The sequence below is a fragment of the Urocampus carinirostris genome, chromosome 15, assembly GCF_059441175.1.
Source record: "Urocampus carinirostris isolate Australia breed hairy pipefish chromosome 15, RoL_Ucar_1.0, whole genome shotgun sequence".
Taxonomy (NCBI): domain Eukaryota; kingdom Metazoa; phylum Chordata; class Actinopteri; order Syngnathiformes; family Syngnathidae; genus Urocampus; species Urocampus carinirostris.
The window spans coordinates 505,039-522,307 of NC_142363.1; the positions used below are offsets into that span (position 1 = coordinate 505,039).

Here is a 17,269-nt window from a genome sequence, read left to right on the forward strand (position 1 = left end):
GTTTTGGAGTAAATAATTTTACAAACCCTTGCAGATAAAAGGAAGCAATGGTTGCATACTATAATCAAATGTGATGGCTGCAAGTCAACATCTTTGGTGAGCTATGCCGTTTTTGTTTTTAGTGTATCATGTTTCAGACAAATTGTCATGTTTCTGTGATGAGTACGTTTTTAAATGGTCAGCATATCTTGAACCCGAGAGTTTGAACTTTCCAATGATCTTTGGCATGATGTATTTCAGTGACTGGTGACATCTTACAAGAACGTATTTGCTTCTCAACAGTCCGACAGCCCGCAGTTAATGCCAATTAACAGTTAAAGTGTTAATGCCAAGTAAGGCTTTATTTTTAGAAAATAATGAATTCAATGATTTTAACACTTTTCAAGGATCCCCGGGAACACTGAGAATGTTATTCCTTTTAATAAAGACGGCGATGTTTATCTGAAATCAAACAAGGGTACTCGTTTTGTGCCAAGGCACAACACTGGCAGCCTTCAAGTGTTACAGGATTTGCAGCGAACATTTTTATACAAGGTACGTTTGATATATTTTCGAGAAACATTACGTCAAGTAGGTAAGAGTCAGAGGGCAGCACGGCGGATGAGTGGTTAGCTCATCCACGGCACAGTTCTGAAGTCATGGGATCAAATCCAGCTACCAGCCTTCCTGTGCGGAGTTTGCATGTTCTCCCCTTGCTTGCACAGGTTTCCTCCGGGGACTCCGGTTTCCTCCCACATTCCAGAAAACATGCATGTCAGGTTAATTGGCCGCTCCAAATTGTGAAAGAGAGTGAGCTGTCTGTCTCTCTGTTCCCGGCGACTGGCTGGCAACTAGTTCAGGGTGTCCCCTACCCACTGCCCGGAGATAGCTGGGATGGGCTTCAGCACCCCCACAAATCTACTGAGGATAAGTGGTGCAGATAATGGATAGAAGGTACGAATCACGTCAAAAACACCCACTATGATTTGCCACGATAACAACAATATAATAAGTTAGCTAGTGCTAACTAGCTACATAAGCAATGATAAGACACTATTTCCTTATAGGTAAACTAGCCGCTTTATGTATTGAAAACTCATGTGCTCTGCCACAAAGCTTATTACGCCAAAATGAACTGTCAAATTTTTAACGGAAAAAACGCCAAAGTGAATATTTTCAACATGCTCGAGGTGCAAAATTCCCTGTGCTTTACTGATCCATTACATTTCCCAAAAATTCAGAGAAGAAGTTGTTTTAGTAACGTTTACACGAGGGTGGACATATCATGCCAGGTGCAATTCTCGGTACAATGAAGCGCAGCAACGAGTACTAGCTATGAATAACAGGTGAGCATTCAGTTTTGTTTAGCTTTTAGATCAGGATTGGTGTGTGGGGATACTCAATTTACAATTTCGTGGTACAGGACGATTTGGTTAATGTGTAAATATGTTCAGGAGGAAGAAGGTATGGGTCGGTCCTCAATTCCTTCAAAAAGCGCTTTTTTTGCTTTCTGACAAGGTGAACCACCTCAACAGCTGCACAATATTTGTTTAACTAGTCATTGTCAAGCTTGGTGAATAATATAGCCGTTTTGTTGTTGTCCTCCACTGTGTACTGGCCATTCGCAGTGTGGTTTACTGACGTGCTTTAAAGTGTCATAAATGTTCTGCATTATATAGAGCTTTTCAAGTCAAAGCACTTTGCAATGTGCTTTACACTTTACCCTTTTACACACTAACTAACCGATAGCAGCGGCAGCCATGCAAGACAACTACCTGCTATAGGGGGCATTTGGGATTCAGTGTCTTGCCCAAGGACACTTCGACATATAACACTGATGAGCCGGGAATCGAATATGCGATCTATTGATCCTACCTCCTGAGCTACTGTCGGTAAAGCACTACTCTACTAAGTCCAAGATCAAGAGCCTTCAGCTGGTACAAAATGCTGCAGCAGGACTTTTAACCTGGACAAGAAAGTTTATCACATCACCCCGGTATTAGCTAACCTGCATTGGCTCCCTGTTAGCTTAAGATGTGATTTTAAGGTTCTGTTGGGAGTATACAAAATCATGCATGGACTTGCTCCGTCATTTGGGTCGTAGTGTGTGTGTGTAATTAGAAAATATAGAACATATTTCAAGCGTTGGACTTCTGGCGCCGAAAATACAAATTCAATGTTATGAAATATAAAATGACCAACCTGTCATGTTAAACCCAACTTGTAGTTGCTTGTAAAAATCGTCCGGCTGTCGATGGTCTCGCTCGGTCTCTTCTTGCGCTCCATGAAGCACCTTTTTGAAACCTCCTATCCCGTTTGAGCACATTGTCTCTGCGTTTAAAGCTCACACTTGATTTTCACCGAGTTGAATTCGGATTTTTCCCTTTTTTTCACTCCCTGTAGCAGGCCTACCTCGTGCAGACAATGAAATGCTCTAACCAGAGTGCAGACCCGAGAAAGAAATGACGATGTATTCCACTGTCCAGCTTAAAGAGACACAGTGTAATATTTGATTAAAAATGTCGAGGTATATTGTATAGTGCTACCAAAACCGACTGTTATAAGACCTTAAAAACAGACGAAGAATCAAATGACCAATCCGGAAGTGATTTTTCTTCGTCCTAGAGGTCAACGGTGGTTAGCATCCATCATTTTGGTGCCTTACCGCCCCCCATCATTACGGATATTGTGTCTTTGATCCACTCGTCCCGACTCATACACCCTTTTTTCTGATTTACTCCGTTGACCAGGACCGGTGTTATGCCGAGAAATGCATCCCCTTTCTACTATAAGCACTTTTACCTCGTTTTATCCCACTTTTATATCACTTTTCGGGAATTTAATGGCAAACATAACCAAAACCATTTCGTCTTGCATTTGTTGGGAATGTAATACAGCTTAAACAATTCCGTCTTTGCATTTGTTGTGAATGTAATCGAACGGTAATGCACACCGTATATAAATCTTTTGAGCAGGTAACATGTTTATTTAGCCTTTTTCTACTCAAATTGCTCGTATTAAAACTGTTATGCACTCTACCATAAAGCTTATTTCAGCATAATAAGCTTTATGGCTGAGTGCATAACAGTTCTTGGTTATATGTTCGCCATTACGTTCCCGAAAAGTGAGATAAAATGAGGTAAAAGTGCTTATAGTAGCTAGGGGATGCAAATCTCAGCAGGGATGCATTTCTCGGCATAACACCGGCCCAAGCCTTCATGGGGCCCCAAGCATAATAAGATTTGAGGCCCCCTATTACTTCACAATTTCCATCCATACTAGAACTCATTCCTTGTTCAACTCCAGTAGTGGGCAACTATTTGAAGTCAGGGGCCTCATGTGACACAATATACTTCTTTTTAAATACATTAATTTCATCAAATTTGGTTTGAAACGACCACAATTAGAAAAAATAATATTTGAAGGTCCCTATTTTAAGCACTTAATTTGTTACTTAGTTTTGGAGTGTGACTGTAGGTTTTTTAAGTTTTTGTCCTAGTATTTCTGAAGTCAGATTCTTATTCAAGGTCTGTAGTTTTTTGTAGTGTTACTGTCGTTTTATTTTTGTATTATTCTTATAGTATTACTGAGGTCATTTTAATGTCATATTTCCATCGTAGTATAATTTAGTTTTTCTGTCATACTTTTGTTTTATTTCAAAAGTAGATTATGTTGTGTATCTGTAATTTTCGTAGTATTTTTGCATTATTACAGTAGTTTCATGATTATAGTATTTTTGTACTATCTCTGTTGCATTTTATATAAAAGTCTTTGTTGTATATCTGTAGTATTTTTGTAGTAAAGTGGTACTGTAGTTTTACATTTGTAGTATTTCCATGGGAGAATCTTTGTAGTATCACTGTAGGTATGATTTGCAGTATTTCTGTTGTAAACCTCTTGTAGTATTATTTTGAAGTAATATTTCTTTAGTAGTTTTTCATATTAGTAATATGTATTGGTATTTTTTTTAGTATTTCGGTAGAAGTATAGTTGATGGATTTCCAATTTTTTTGGTAGTATTTCCTATTCTATTCTATTTTTGTCATATTTCTTTTGTATTTTTGTAATATTACTGAAGTTTTCTTTTTGTAGCATTTTTGGAGTAAATCATTCAGTAGTATTTTCCATCCATCCATTATCTGCAACGCTTATCCTCAGTAGGGTAGCGAGGGTGCTGGAGCCCATCTCAGCTGTCTTCAGGCAGTGGGCGCCCTAGACTGGTAGCCAGCCAGTCGCAGGGCACACAGAGACAGACAACTACTCGCTCATTCACACCTATGGACAATTTGGACCGGCCAATTAACCTGAAATGCATGTTTTTTGGAATGTGGGAGGAAACCAGAGTCTCCAGAAGAAACCCACTCAAGCACGGGAAGGAAATGCAAACTCCACACAGGAGGTTCGATCTCATGACCTCAGAACTGTGCCGTACACGCGCTAACCACTGCGCCACCGTGCTACCTAGTAGTATTTTTTGCTATAAAATTAATGTAGTAACATTTTTGAAGTAATTCTATACTATTTTATTTTCAGAATGAAAGCAAAATAATATATGAGGTCCCTGTTTTAAGCAATATATTTGATACAGTATTTAGTTTTGAAGTTATTATGTAGTATTTTAGTTATCTCATCTCATTAGCTGTACCGCTTATCCTTACTAGGGTCGCGGGGTAGCTGGAGCCCATCCCAGCAATCTACGGGCAGTGGGCAGGGGACACCCTGAACTAGTTGCCAGCCAATCGCAGGGCACACAAGGACAGACAACTCACTCGCTCAGTCACACCTAGGGACAATTTGGACCGGCCAATTCACCTGAAATGCATGTCTTTGGAATGTGGGAGGAAACCGGAGTGCCCGGAGGAAACCCATGCAAGCACGGGGAGAACATACAAACTCCGCGTATTTTAGTTGAATTTCTGTGAAATTATTTTGTGTGGACACACAAAGTGACAATGTGGAGAATGTTGGCACCAAAAAGAGAACCACTTTTGGGGCCTTCACTAGTGGTTGCGAGGCCCCAAGCAGCCGCTTAGCTCGCTTATCCCTTGGGCCGGTGTTGTGTGGAGAATTGCACCCCCGCCGAGATTGGGAGCGCGCGCACACATCACTTCCACTACCATAACCACTTTTATCTCGTTTTTTTCTCACTTTTATCTCACTTTTCAGGAATATAATAGCGAAAATATCACCAAAACCATTTCGTTTTACATTTGTTTGGAATGTAATATGACTTGTTGAGAATTAACTATCAAAATGTACCGTTTACCTAATTGTTCGAATTAGTTATCTGACTCCATTAATCAAACACGACCTACATTCATCCAACAATTATACAGGCTCGTTTCTTGAGAGAAAATGACCAGGAGCCGGCAATTCCAAACGGGGGTGGATAATTTATTATTCCTAACAGCAGATTTAAGTGTAAACAGGAGACAGCCCCCATCCGAGTTGCCTGGGATCATTTATACATTTCAATAAACAAAGCAAAGACATCCTACTCTTCTATTGGATTTGTGTCTGCAGCTAACTTTAGCTTTCTCTTATTGGTTAACATCTCCCCGCAAAATGGCGTCTCGGCTCCTCTCATGGGCGTGCCAAGCAGTTGTTTGCGCTCAACAATCCCATACCAAAGCACCATGATGTCTGGTTCATTCTGCGTCAACAAATCCAAGAATCCTGTAATCAAAAGCACTAGACAAAACAACTACCATGTATGCATTCCACACATCCTGCCCTGACCTTTTATTGTACATTGAACTAAAGCACAGTCAGTGAATATCTTTATTGCATTAAACTGAATACATGTATTTTGTAAATCGTATAAAATCCTTTATAGTCGAAAGTATAAAATCCTTTAAACTAAAAACCATTTAGTCTTTTATTTGTTAGGAATGTAATAGAACGGCAATGGACATTGTATATAAATCACTTTTGAGCAAGTTGCCTGTTTATTTGTATTATACAAAATTTTATTCCTCTCTGTCAAACGTTTTTATGCGCATAAGAGCACTGCCATTAGTGAGATGTCGTTGCTCTGATATATGACATTGAAGATACGGCGCAAGTTACTCGATATTTGCCTGTGACAAAACCTGTTTGGTATGGGTGTATCAGTTTTAAAAGCACCTTTTCAAGTCTGCCTGCTAACACCTTTGCTATTATTTTTTGTCGCAATTTTAGAGACTGACAGGACGATAAGATTCACAAGCTGAGTAAGCATAAAGCTTTTTATAAAATGATTCGAATTTTTGTTTGTCAGTTTGATTACCGGTAGTTAATATTTGCCCTAGTTGATTCTTAATTGCGCCTATAAAACCTGCGGTGGATATCTGTTTCAGCTGGTGTAATAAAATTTTACCCGCCTTGTTGCCGTGCTCGAAATAGGTAAGATGGAGGCAGAGATGTAAGTCAATAGCTTTATCGTTGGTGATTGTGTCAAATTCAGTTTGCAGAAGGAGTCCTTCCTTATAGAGATCAACAGAGGGGGTTGATGAATGCTGATAGTCAACTTCCTTAATGCGGTCAATTAGCTGGGACGCTAAGCTTTTCGGGTTTCCCAAATTAAGGAATAACTTATCCCAGGTGTTACATTTACTTACATGAAAAAAACAAATTGGGTATTGATAAACTCAATAAACTTCTCATCGGATAGATACCTGGAGTTTAAGCGCCACAGAAGTATTTTCTGGAATATTAAGTTGTAATATCACTGGGGCGTGATCTGATGTTACAATGCTGTGATATTTTATTTTAGTCACCATATGTAACAAATTCTGTACAATTAAAAATTAATCGATTCGAGAGTAACTTTGATGTGCTGAGGAGAAGAAAGAGAATTGTTTTGCAGTGGGATACCTGAATCTCCAGGGGTCTACCAGTCAATACGACTTAAAGAAGTCATTAATACAGAGAGCTTGGCATGGCAGGTTTAGAGCTTGATCAGTAAAGGACTGGATCAAAGGTGTAATTCAGATCCCCAGCCAATGTTAAGTCATGGGAATCAAGACCTGGCAGCAATGAAAATAGAGCAGTGAAAAAAATGGTATTGTCCCAGTTAGGTCCATAAACATTTGCTAACACCAGCGGCTTGTTAAATTTTGAGTTTGAGTGAAGTATTTACTTTTTGTCTTCTTTGGTATCGGTACCTTCCCAGAAACGGTCTTCCACCCCTATCTTGTCATACAACCTTCAAAATACAGCTGTGTGTAGTTTAAACAAATGTTTCTTGTTCATTGAGATAATTTCTTTATCTCGTAATGTGAGTTCCCAGGAGTTTGTTTCATGTTCCATTTTGCATAAACCACGCCTTTCTCCAATAAGAGAGGGGCCGAATTTTTTTTCGATGCCATTCTGGGTGGGAGACGCGCTTCCCATCGATTGGACCGGAATGCAGTCTGTTTTATTTTACTTTGAAACTTTATAATAAATGTCCTAAACAGCAATGCTTCTCTTCAGCTCTATATTTTCAAAGTCCGAGCACTCGGTCTGGTTCAGGAAAAGAAAACGCGGCGAAACATTAAAATTGTTCTTTTGTCTTCATTTGGTGACCCTGACCTTAACATCTATGACCTCAGCGTCGGCGTACAGCCGAGACGGACAGCCAAGGAAACAGAAAATGGGCCCACATATGAAATGGTAGAGAATTAATTAACCTCTACTTTTACCTGCTTTTTGCTCAAGGTAAGAGTCGAGGTAAGAGTTTTCTATTTTTATGTGCGTTCAATTATGTGCTCACTAAAAATTTTTCGGCTAGAGAGAACAGTTGGGGTTTTTGCGCAAAAAGTAGTCTTATTTTTAAATGTTGTTGAATGAATGAATGAATGAACGATGAAAACTTTATTCGAACAAAATAAAAAAACAGAACAAAAACAATAACTCAACAACAAAATAACAGCTTTGATATAAGAATAGCAACAATAACACCAAGTTAACTAGACGCCTATTCCCAATCTCCCGCACCACTCATACCCCACCTTCCTCATCTCTGTATTCCGCCAGGAATGTTCCTTTGTATCTAAACCTTAACAAGTGAATAGTTGGACACTGTTTGATTTTATCCGAATGAATAATTTACGTTGTTCCATTTGGTTGGTGCGCCTTGCCTGAATAAATTTGCTAGAGTACTCCTTCAAGGCGTTCAAGAATTTAATCTCCGCCGTAAATGCCTTCGGGTCAAAGACTAAGAAATTACGGTCAAAGATTAGTATTTTTGGAGAGGAAAAGAGCTCTTATCTAAACATGTTTAGACACTTCTGCATTGGATGAAAGGATTCTAGTGTGAATTTTTTTTTGTGTTAGCCGTTGGTGGCAGGTTTAGAGCTTGATCAGTAAAAGACTGGAAAAGACTTTAGTAGTTTTTTCCTTCTTCATTTAAGTTTTGTCAGCAACATCCATTCATCCATTTGCAGGTAGAAACTTCTCACATCTAAACATGACAGGTACGTCTTTCTCATAGGCGTGATACAAAGCCCTTGTACTAAGGTTCGGGCACAAACCATAATTGCATAGGTGAACCCCATTCACGCTACAACAATCCTCCACCCTTTAAGTGTAAATATCAGGACATAAAACAGCACTCTTTTTTCTTTAACATTGTGCTCAAAACATATATTTAAAGCCTTCCTTTTTTACAACCACAAACACTTCAAAATGTCAGTCTATATGGAGGGTTGTGTTGCCTCTTTGATCTCCTTAACTCTTGAGTAGTGTCGACAGAACTAGGAACAAAGGCAGCTGGAGCAGCCTGCTTAAACAGTCCATCAGGTGTCACATTTGCATTTTCTAACAGTGCTTCATGAGACATTTCAGCATGCTCCAGTGTGACTGGCACAATTTCTTCAAAACTACTCACAATGTACCTTGTTGACAATCTTTGTTGACTTCCCTCTGTCATTATGGCGGACAAGCAGGTGATCCTGGTATCTGCGGAGTCCACCACAAAAGATACTGCACCTGTATTACAGTTAATGACTCCAAGCAGCCAAGGTGAACCTACGGTGAAGTTCTTAACATACATGTTGTCTCCTTGGAGAAAATGTCCTTCTGCAGCATGTTGGTTCTGTCTTTTTATTCATCTTGTGACTTGACCACTCTTGCCCTGACCTCTGGATGAAGAAGGTCCAGGGTAGATTTTGTTCTGCTTCCCAGTAACACCTCTGATGGCGACACTCCTGTAACTGTGTTTGGCCTCTTACTGTACTGAAACAGGAAGTTTAAAAGCTTGGTTTTCAGGGAATGTCCTGACATTTTTTTCAGTCCATCAGTCAGAGTTCGCATAGCTCTCTGCCAATCTGTTTGGTGCAGGGTGGGAGGGCGCTGTGCCAACTTGGCTGATTCCATTCTTCTCCATAAACTCTTTGAAAACTTCTCCCGTAAATGTGGGCCCATTGTCTGCCACAATCAAGTCTGGCAGTACATGTGTTGCAAATAAGCTTCGCAGTGTCTTTGTGTTAACTGAAGCAGTGGTGTTTGAAATGACGTGGGCCTCAAACCACCTAGAGTGCGCATCCACTAGCACCAAGAACACTCGACCCATAAATTGACCTGCAAAATCCAGGTGAAATCTGGATCATGGACGTCCCAGCCACTGCCATGGGTGAAGAGGCGCTGGTTCTGGCATCTCCTGGTTACATTGACATAATGCACATGCCTTTACTTTTTATTCCAAGGCACAGTCCATTCCTGGCCACCGCAGAATTGACCCGGCAAGGATATTCTTAGGCGACAGCCCAGGGTGGGCATTATGGAGCTCCTCCATCACCTTCTCTCGACCTCGAGGTGGAACGATCATTCTGGAGCCCCATAGGATCCAACCATCGAATACACTCAACTCCACCTTACGCTGTACATAAGGCCTGATTTTTTCTTCCACCACCTTTGTAGGCCAATCTTACACTTGTGAATACACTGGGTGTCTCTCAGTCCACATTTTAATCTGTTTCGCGGTCACTAAGCATTTGCCAATTTAGTCATTAGAAAAACAGTCTCTTGGGGAATATCGGTGTGTCATGGTGTGTCATGGTGTGTCAGGCAGCTAAAATCGTCGGCATTTGCGTTTTCACTCCTTGCTTTGTACTCAATCCAGTACTGGTATGCTGATAAGGTTAAAGCCCAGCATTGGATCTTTGCTGAAGCCATGGGAGGTATGCCCTTTAACTCACTGAAACGACCTACTTGTGGTTTATGATCCGTCAAATTGGTAAAAGGGCGACCAAACAAGTATTGATGGAAATGTTTCACAGCAAAAATTATGGCTAGCCCTTATTTTTCTAACTGTGAGTAACCTTGGTACTTGCTACATAGCTGATGGGCTTTTCGTTTCCATCCTCCATTTTCTGGGAGAGTACAAAGTATTAACAAAGTGCGTGTGTCATGTCTATCCTTTTGTATGGACAGCATTGTTAATTAGTCTGACAAGCAGTTGTGGCAAATGTATAAGCTAGGGCCTGGGTTGCAGCCTTCTGAGGAAAATTGCTTGCAATTAAAAACCGTTATTTCTTTCTTTTCTTTGCGTATTTGTCCATACGGACAATACAGAAGTTGAAATTTTTGGATGTGTTAATACAACTGTCGCCGTACCTATTAGCCATCATTAAGCTAACATTTTGTCAGCTAACATGAAAATAATTAAATAACACGTGATTAAAGCGAATAATGTAGACATTAAACACAACAAAAAAACACAGGAAAGAAGTTTATTTAATCACAATTTTAAGTGGAAGCACAATATTGGAAAAAGGATTGAGTTGATATATTTGGAAATGATTTGAAATCAGCACACTACGGATCAAAGAGATCCCCCCCAAAATGTGTTTTTTTCTTTCTTATATTCTTTTCCCGTTTTTTCTTTCTTGTTTTCCTTTTTCTTAATTTTGTTAATTTTTCAATAAATGTAAACTTTTCTTGCTTTTTCTTTGTTGCCTTTTTTATTTGCGTCTTACCTTATTCTTTTTATCTCAGCGTTTTACTTCTTTTCTTGCTTTTTCCTCTTTCTTATTTGTTCATGCTTTTTTTTTCCATTCTTTTTTCCTTCACCTAGAGTGACTTGGTCAAAAAATTAGGTGTTTTACTTGGTCCTAATCTGTCCTTTCAGTTAGACGTGAAAAATATTACTAGAATAGCCTTCTTCCACCTCCATAATATTGTGAAAATTCGCTCAATGCGGTCGCAATCAGATGCAGAGGTTGTAATTCATGCGTTTATTATTTCTCGGCTTGATTACTGTAATGTATTGCTTTCTGGTCTCCCGATGTCTAGCATCAAAAGTTTGCAGCTGGTTCAGAATGCGGCAGCGAAACTCTTGACTAAGACAAAAAGGTTTGAGCATATTACTTCTGTATTGGCCAACTTGGACTGGCTCCCAGTCCAGTCAAGATGTGACTTTAAGGTTCTCTTACTAACATCAAAATGTTTGCAATGAAATGAAATGATCAGCATTTTTATAGCGCTTTTCAAGTCAATGACTTCCCAAAGCGCTTTACATTGTGCTTCACATTTCCCAATAGCGGCCGTGATCTGTGCAGCCATGTAAGGCGCTAACCTGCTTATTGGGTTATTGGGGGTTCAGTGTCTTACCCAAGGACACTTCGGCATGTAACACGGACAAGCCGGGATTCGAACTGGGATCCCTTAATCCTAAAACGATCGCTCTACCTCCTGAGCTACTGCCGTTTGCATGGACTTGCGCTCTCTTAGATTTGGTTTCCCCCTATGTTCCTGCAAATACCAGTCTACTTGTGACTCCAAGAGCCAAGAAGAAGTCTGCAGGCTCGAGAGCGTTCTCCATCCGGGCCCGGTGCTGTGGAATGCTCTGCCTCCGGAGAGATCTGCAACCTCAGTGGAAGTTTTTAAATCTAGACTTAAGACACACTTCTATTCAATCGCTTATGATTAATTCCCACCTCATATTTTGTATTGTCCTGTATTTTTCTGACTGCCTGGCTGGTGGTGATACGAGGGAGAAGGACGATTTGAGATGAGTCAGCGGACCAGCGTCTGACCTGAAGCATGTCAATGCCTGCATCGACCAGCCGGCAGAGATGGGAAGCTGTGTCGTTGCTGTTATGGACTTTTGGGACTATTCATGTCATGCACTTTCCGGACAAATTTCAACATGTTACCTAGTTTTTTCTTTTATTGATCCTTACTATGTTTGTGTACTGTTACCCAATGCTAAATCTACTGTATTCCACCCTGGTCATCCTGGACCACTTGTGAGGCCCCTTATCAAGATTTCTTTTTTCCTCACGCTGAAGTTTAGAGTTTTTCCTTGTACGCATGTTGGTTTAGATCAGGCGATGGTGTAATTGTAATCCTGTGCAGTCCTTTGAGACATTTTTGTGATTAAGGGCTATACAAAGAAATGTGACTTGACTTCTCCTTTTATTTATTTTTGTCTTAGCTTTTTACTTCTTTTCATTCAGAGATCCCCCCCTTTTCCCCTTATTTTCCACCTTTATGAAGTCATTATGTGCATAATGTTATATAATAATTAGTTATTCTATGGATTATGCGAGCAGCACGGCAGCGCAGTGGTTAGCGCATGTGCGGCACAGATTTTACCTTCCTGTGTGGAGTCTGCATGCTCGCCCCGTGCTTGTGTGTGTTTCTTTCGGGCACTCCGGTTTCCTCCCACATTTCAAAAACATGCATGGCAGGTTAATTGGTCGTTTCAAATTGTCTCTAGGTGTTAATGAGCGAGAGAGTTGTCCGTTTTTGTGTTAATTGGTTGTTTTAAAAAGATAAATAAATACGACATTGCGACAGTTATTTAGTACTTGAGTAATTTCTTTCAACAAATACTTTACTTTTGCTCAAGTATTTGGATAACTACTTTTGCGTTCTACTTTAGTAATATTATTCCAAAGTAACAGTACTTTAACTTGAGTAAAATTTTCGCTACTCTACCCACCTCTGGCACAGACCCAAAACTTCTCCAAAATTATTTTTGGGAGAAACAATAGTGATTTTCATCTTTCTGAAGAAAACAAATTATAAATGCTTTTTAAACAGTAGAGACAATTTTCGAAATGAGCACAATCGACTGAAAAATATACTTAAAATAGTTAAGAGAGGCGGTATCCAAAGTGGTGCACCCGAGCACAGTTGGGGTAATTATAATTTTCTAGTCAAATTATTTTTTTTTGTGGTCGACAGAGTCTTTCTTTCTTCCTCTTGTTACATTTTCCCCTCGTTATCTTTCACTTTGTCTTTCTCCCTTACTTTCTCTTCCTCTTGTTCTTTTTCCCTCTTTCTTCCTTTCTCTCTCTCTACTTCCAGTGATTAACCTGGTAATAACATACTAACGACATAGTATTGCAAAATATATTGTTATTTTAGAAATGCATGTTAAATGGGCTGCCCTTTTGTGCTAATGAGTCGCAAAAAGTAGCTTTCAGCTTGGCGACATCTGGTTTAAACATAAACATAGCATCAAGATTACACAAATATGTTCATTCAGGGGGAATAAATAGGAAGAAATGATTTTCTTACTACATAAGCAGTGACACATTTATATATTACAACAGTTCATGTGGTTTGTTAAATCTAAAATACATCATTTCAAGCAATGAGATCAATACTATTGTCACCAGCACATTTGTGACTCCTAACTTTTGCCTCACTTGAAAATATTTGACAGCAAACTGAGCATGCGAAAGGTTTCTCACAAGTGTGGGTCATTATGTGTTTTTTCAGAGTCCCTCTCCGAGTGAATCTTCGACTGCAAATTGAGCAGGCAAAAAGCTTCTCACCAGTGTGACTTCTTGAATGATATTTTAAGTCACTACGCTGGGTAAAACTTTGACCGCAAACTGAGCATACAAAAGGTTTCTCCTTAGTGTGTGTTTTTGTATGATAATTTAAGCCATTACGCTGGGTAAATTTTTTACCACAAACCAAGCAGGAAAAAGGCTTCTCACCAGTGTGGCTTATTATGTGTGATTTTAAGCTTCCACTGTGAGTAAATCTTTGACCACACACTGAGCACGCAAAAGGCTTTTCACCAGTGTGGATCCTCGCGTGGTTTTTTAAACTCCCACTCTCAGTAAATTTTTGACCGCAAACTGAGCACGCAAAAGGTTTCTCGCCAGTGTGGCATCTTGTGTGTAATTTTAAGCTCGAACTCCGGGCAAATCTTTGATCGCAAACTGAACATGTAAAAGGTTTCTCACCAGTGTGGATCCTTTTGTGTCTTTTTAAATGCCTATCATCAGTGAATGTTTTACTGCAAAGTGAGCATGCAAACGGCCTCTCACCAGTGTGGATTCTTGTGTGAAATTTTAAGGAATCCTTCCTGCTGAATTTTTTACTGCAAACTGAACACGGAAAAGGCTTCTCACCAGTATGGCTCATTGTGTGTAATTTTAAGGCATTCTTCCTGCTGAATCTTTGACCACAAACTGAACATGCAAAATATTCCTCAGTAGTGTGGGTTCTTGTGTGATTCCTTAAGCTTCCATTCTGAGCAAATCTTTGACCGCAAACTGAGCACACAAAGGGTTTCTCACCAGTGTGGATCCTTGTGTGTATTTTTAAATGAGTTCTATCAACAAATTTTCGGCTGCAAACTGAACACGCAAAAGGTTTCTCACCAGTGTGGGTTTTAGTATGGTTTTTTAAGTTCCCACTCTGTGTAAACCTTTTCCCGCAAACGGGGCACGCAAAAGGCTTCTCACCAGTGTGGACTCTCATATGGGATTTCAAACGACTCTTATACTGAAATATTTTCCCACATTGAGAACATGTGATATCACCTTTAGACTGTTCGTCACCTTTAGTGTGCGCAGAGTTGCATAAATTGCCATCATCTGTTGTCCCGTGTAGATGAGAGCTGCTTGAAGAAGACTTTTCTTCGTTCTCTTCATGTTGACCTTGATCTTCGTTGGTTATACTACTGGCCCCAGTCACGAGCAAATCTGTGAAATTTTCCTCCTCTTTAACTCTAATAGACTCCACATCCTCGTCTTTAACTTGAACATGTTCCACATGATTTTTGACGTGATGAGGCTTCAAATCCTTCTCCTCTTCCTTTTCAACACCAGGCAACTCTGGTTCCTGCCGCCTAGAATGAAGATATTTTTCACCAACATCTGCAAGACACATGTTTTGTAAAATCAGATCCTTTTGACTAAAAGGGATAACAAAGGACCATTTTTTTTCAATTTGGCACATAACGCGTAGTGTTCCTTCCCACAATCATGCAGATATGTTCAAAAATATTCTACGGTGCTATGGCTCTTGAAAAATCAATTTTCAAAGTTGACAGTTTGACCTGATATCCCCGAGACCATAACCGGAAGAAAACAAGGACCAAAACAATGGCACGTCTCATTGAAGAACAGACGGCGGTGGTAGTAATCGGCGAATGCATAGCACTCATTTCTGCTTGGAATATTTGGAACTTTGTGTACTGTGTTGCTGAGATGATCATCAAAGCGTTGTTTTACCTGCTGTTGTGTACAGCGTGTGTTCCTTTTTTAACTTCGTCTCATTTTAGGTATGTGATTGTAACTTTTCCTCTCGTGTTTTTGCCTCTTGTTTTGAAATTATTATAATATGGTCCAGATAACTCCCAGGTAGCGTGCGGACTCCTGAAGGCCTCCAGTTTTATTTGGTCAAGGTTAGCCCTGTCAGCAGTCCGCTAGCTTGCTTGCTTGACTGCGGTGCTCATTGTTTCTCTTCTCCTGGCTGGGTTCGCGTTTGTTGCCTTGGTAGTTCTTTTTTTTGTTGTTGTTGTTGGCTAGAGGTTATCCTGGCTGCTTACTACATGTTTTCGGTTAGCCAGCCTCTTATTTTTATTTGCTGATTGGTCACGGTTTGTCCTTCATAGCACTCGGCTAGCTTGCTGTGATAATTTGGTATATTTACGGCTGGGTTCGTGTTTGTAGCCGTGGTAAATTTTTAAGCATTTAAAACAACTGCTGGCAGACAATAGGAGTGGAAAGCTGGAGATCTCAAAGGCAGAGCTTGAGGAGCAAATAAGGGAACAATTCAGCGACCCAGCAAAATCCATCCCGCTGGGATCCCTGGGGTATGTTCCCCACCTAGCCCCCCCAGTCATCCCTTTCAACACTGCTCCCCCCAAACTCAGCAAGGTTGGGGAGTTGGTTTGGAAATCAAAAGCAGACTCAGCCACCGGCCTGAATGGCATAACAAACAAGCTGTACAAGTACTGCCCGCGGGTCCTGAAAATCCTGTGGAAATTCTTGCAGGTGGCATGGAAGAACATTATCCCTTTAGAGTGGCAGAGATCGGTTCCACCTTCATTCCGAAGTAGCAGAACTCTAACACAATTGGCCAATTCAGGAGCATTGCACTTTTGAACGTGGAAGGAACTTTTTTCCGTCATGGCCAAGAGGTTGACCAGCTACCTCACAAGTAACAGCTAGAAACATAACACCTGCCAGAAGGCTAGTGTCCCAGGATTTTCAGGACGTGTGGAGCATTCAGCGATAATTTGGGGGCAAATACAAAGGGCAAGGAGATAGAAGAGCGACCTCCATGTTGTGTGGCTGGATCTTGCCAACGCGTAAGGGGTCTGTCCCGCACGAGCTGATCAGCTTCGCCTTGGACCTCTTCCACACGCTAGACTACATTAAAGGCATGGTGGCCAAGTACTTTGCAAACTTGCAGATGTGCTGTGCTCACCAGGACTTCACTACAGGATGGCAGCAGCTTGAAGTGGGGATAGCAATGGGATGTTTGATCTCTCCCACACTTTTCATCGAGGCCTTCAAAATCATCCTCATCGGGTCTAGGAAGATGGTAGGCGGAGTGAAATTGCCATCTGGCCAAGGGCTACCATGGATGATGTCACCACCATTCTCCGGACAGCAGCATGCACATCAAGACTGCTGAAGAGGAGCTTGTAGGCTGGGCAAAAATGAAGTTGACGGAGTCGACATCGCCGTAAACTCGGCGGGCCTCTTCCGAATACCAGTACAGGAAGGACGCCAATTCATCCTGCTTTCAGAGGTCAGCCATTGTTGGCGCTACATGGGGAGAGACGTGTCTACTACGTTCGCTGTTCTCATCGCCATCCCCCGGCTAAGAAGGTTTCGCCTTCGAGAAGCGGCGGAAAAACAGGAGCGTACGACAAGGAAAGACACACGGCGAAGGAGGGACTGGCTAGTTTGGCCGCTGAGACTGAATTTGCATCACGGTAAGGAGGCAAACATGGCGGCGCTGCTTTGCAAAGCGACCTAAGACCGGGGAAACTAGGTCTGGCAAAATAACAACCGGAGAGTCGATAGGCGCTCGGGTGAGGCGATCAGCGGACGGTGCCGTAAAA

At 40.9% G+C, this 17,269-nt stretch overlaps 1 protein-coding gene across 2 annotated transcripts in view; it reads right to left on the reverse strand.

Annotated features, from left to right (window-relative positions):
• Positions 1-10,659: 10,659 nt before the first annotated feature.
• Positions 10,660-17,269, reverse strand: part of LOC148351265 (uncharacterized) — a 16,279-nt gene continuing 9,669 nt past the window's right edge. For both annotated transcript variants that reach the window (XM_088354794.1, XM_088354795.1), the window contains exon 3: positions 10,660-15,068. In XM_088354794.1, the coding sequence (XP_088210920.1) occupies positions 13,540-15,068 (1,529 nt within the window). In that variant the 3' untranslated portion in view covers positions 10,660-13,539. The remainder of the gene's footprint in view (positions 15,069-17,269) is intronic.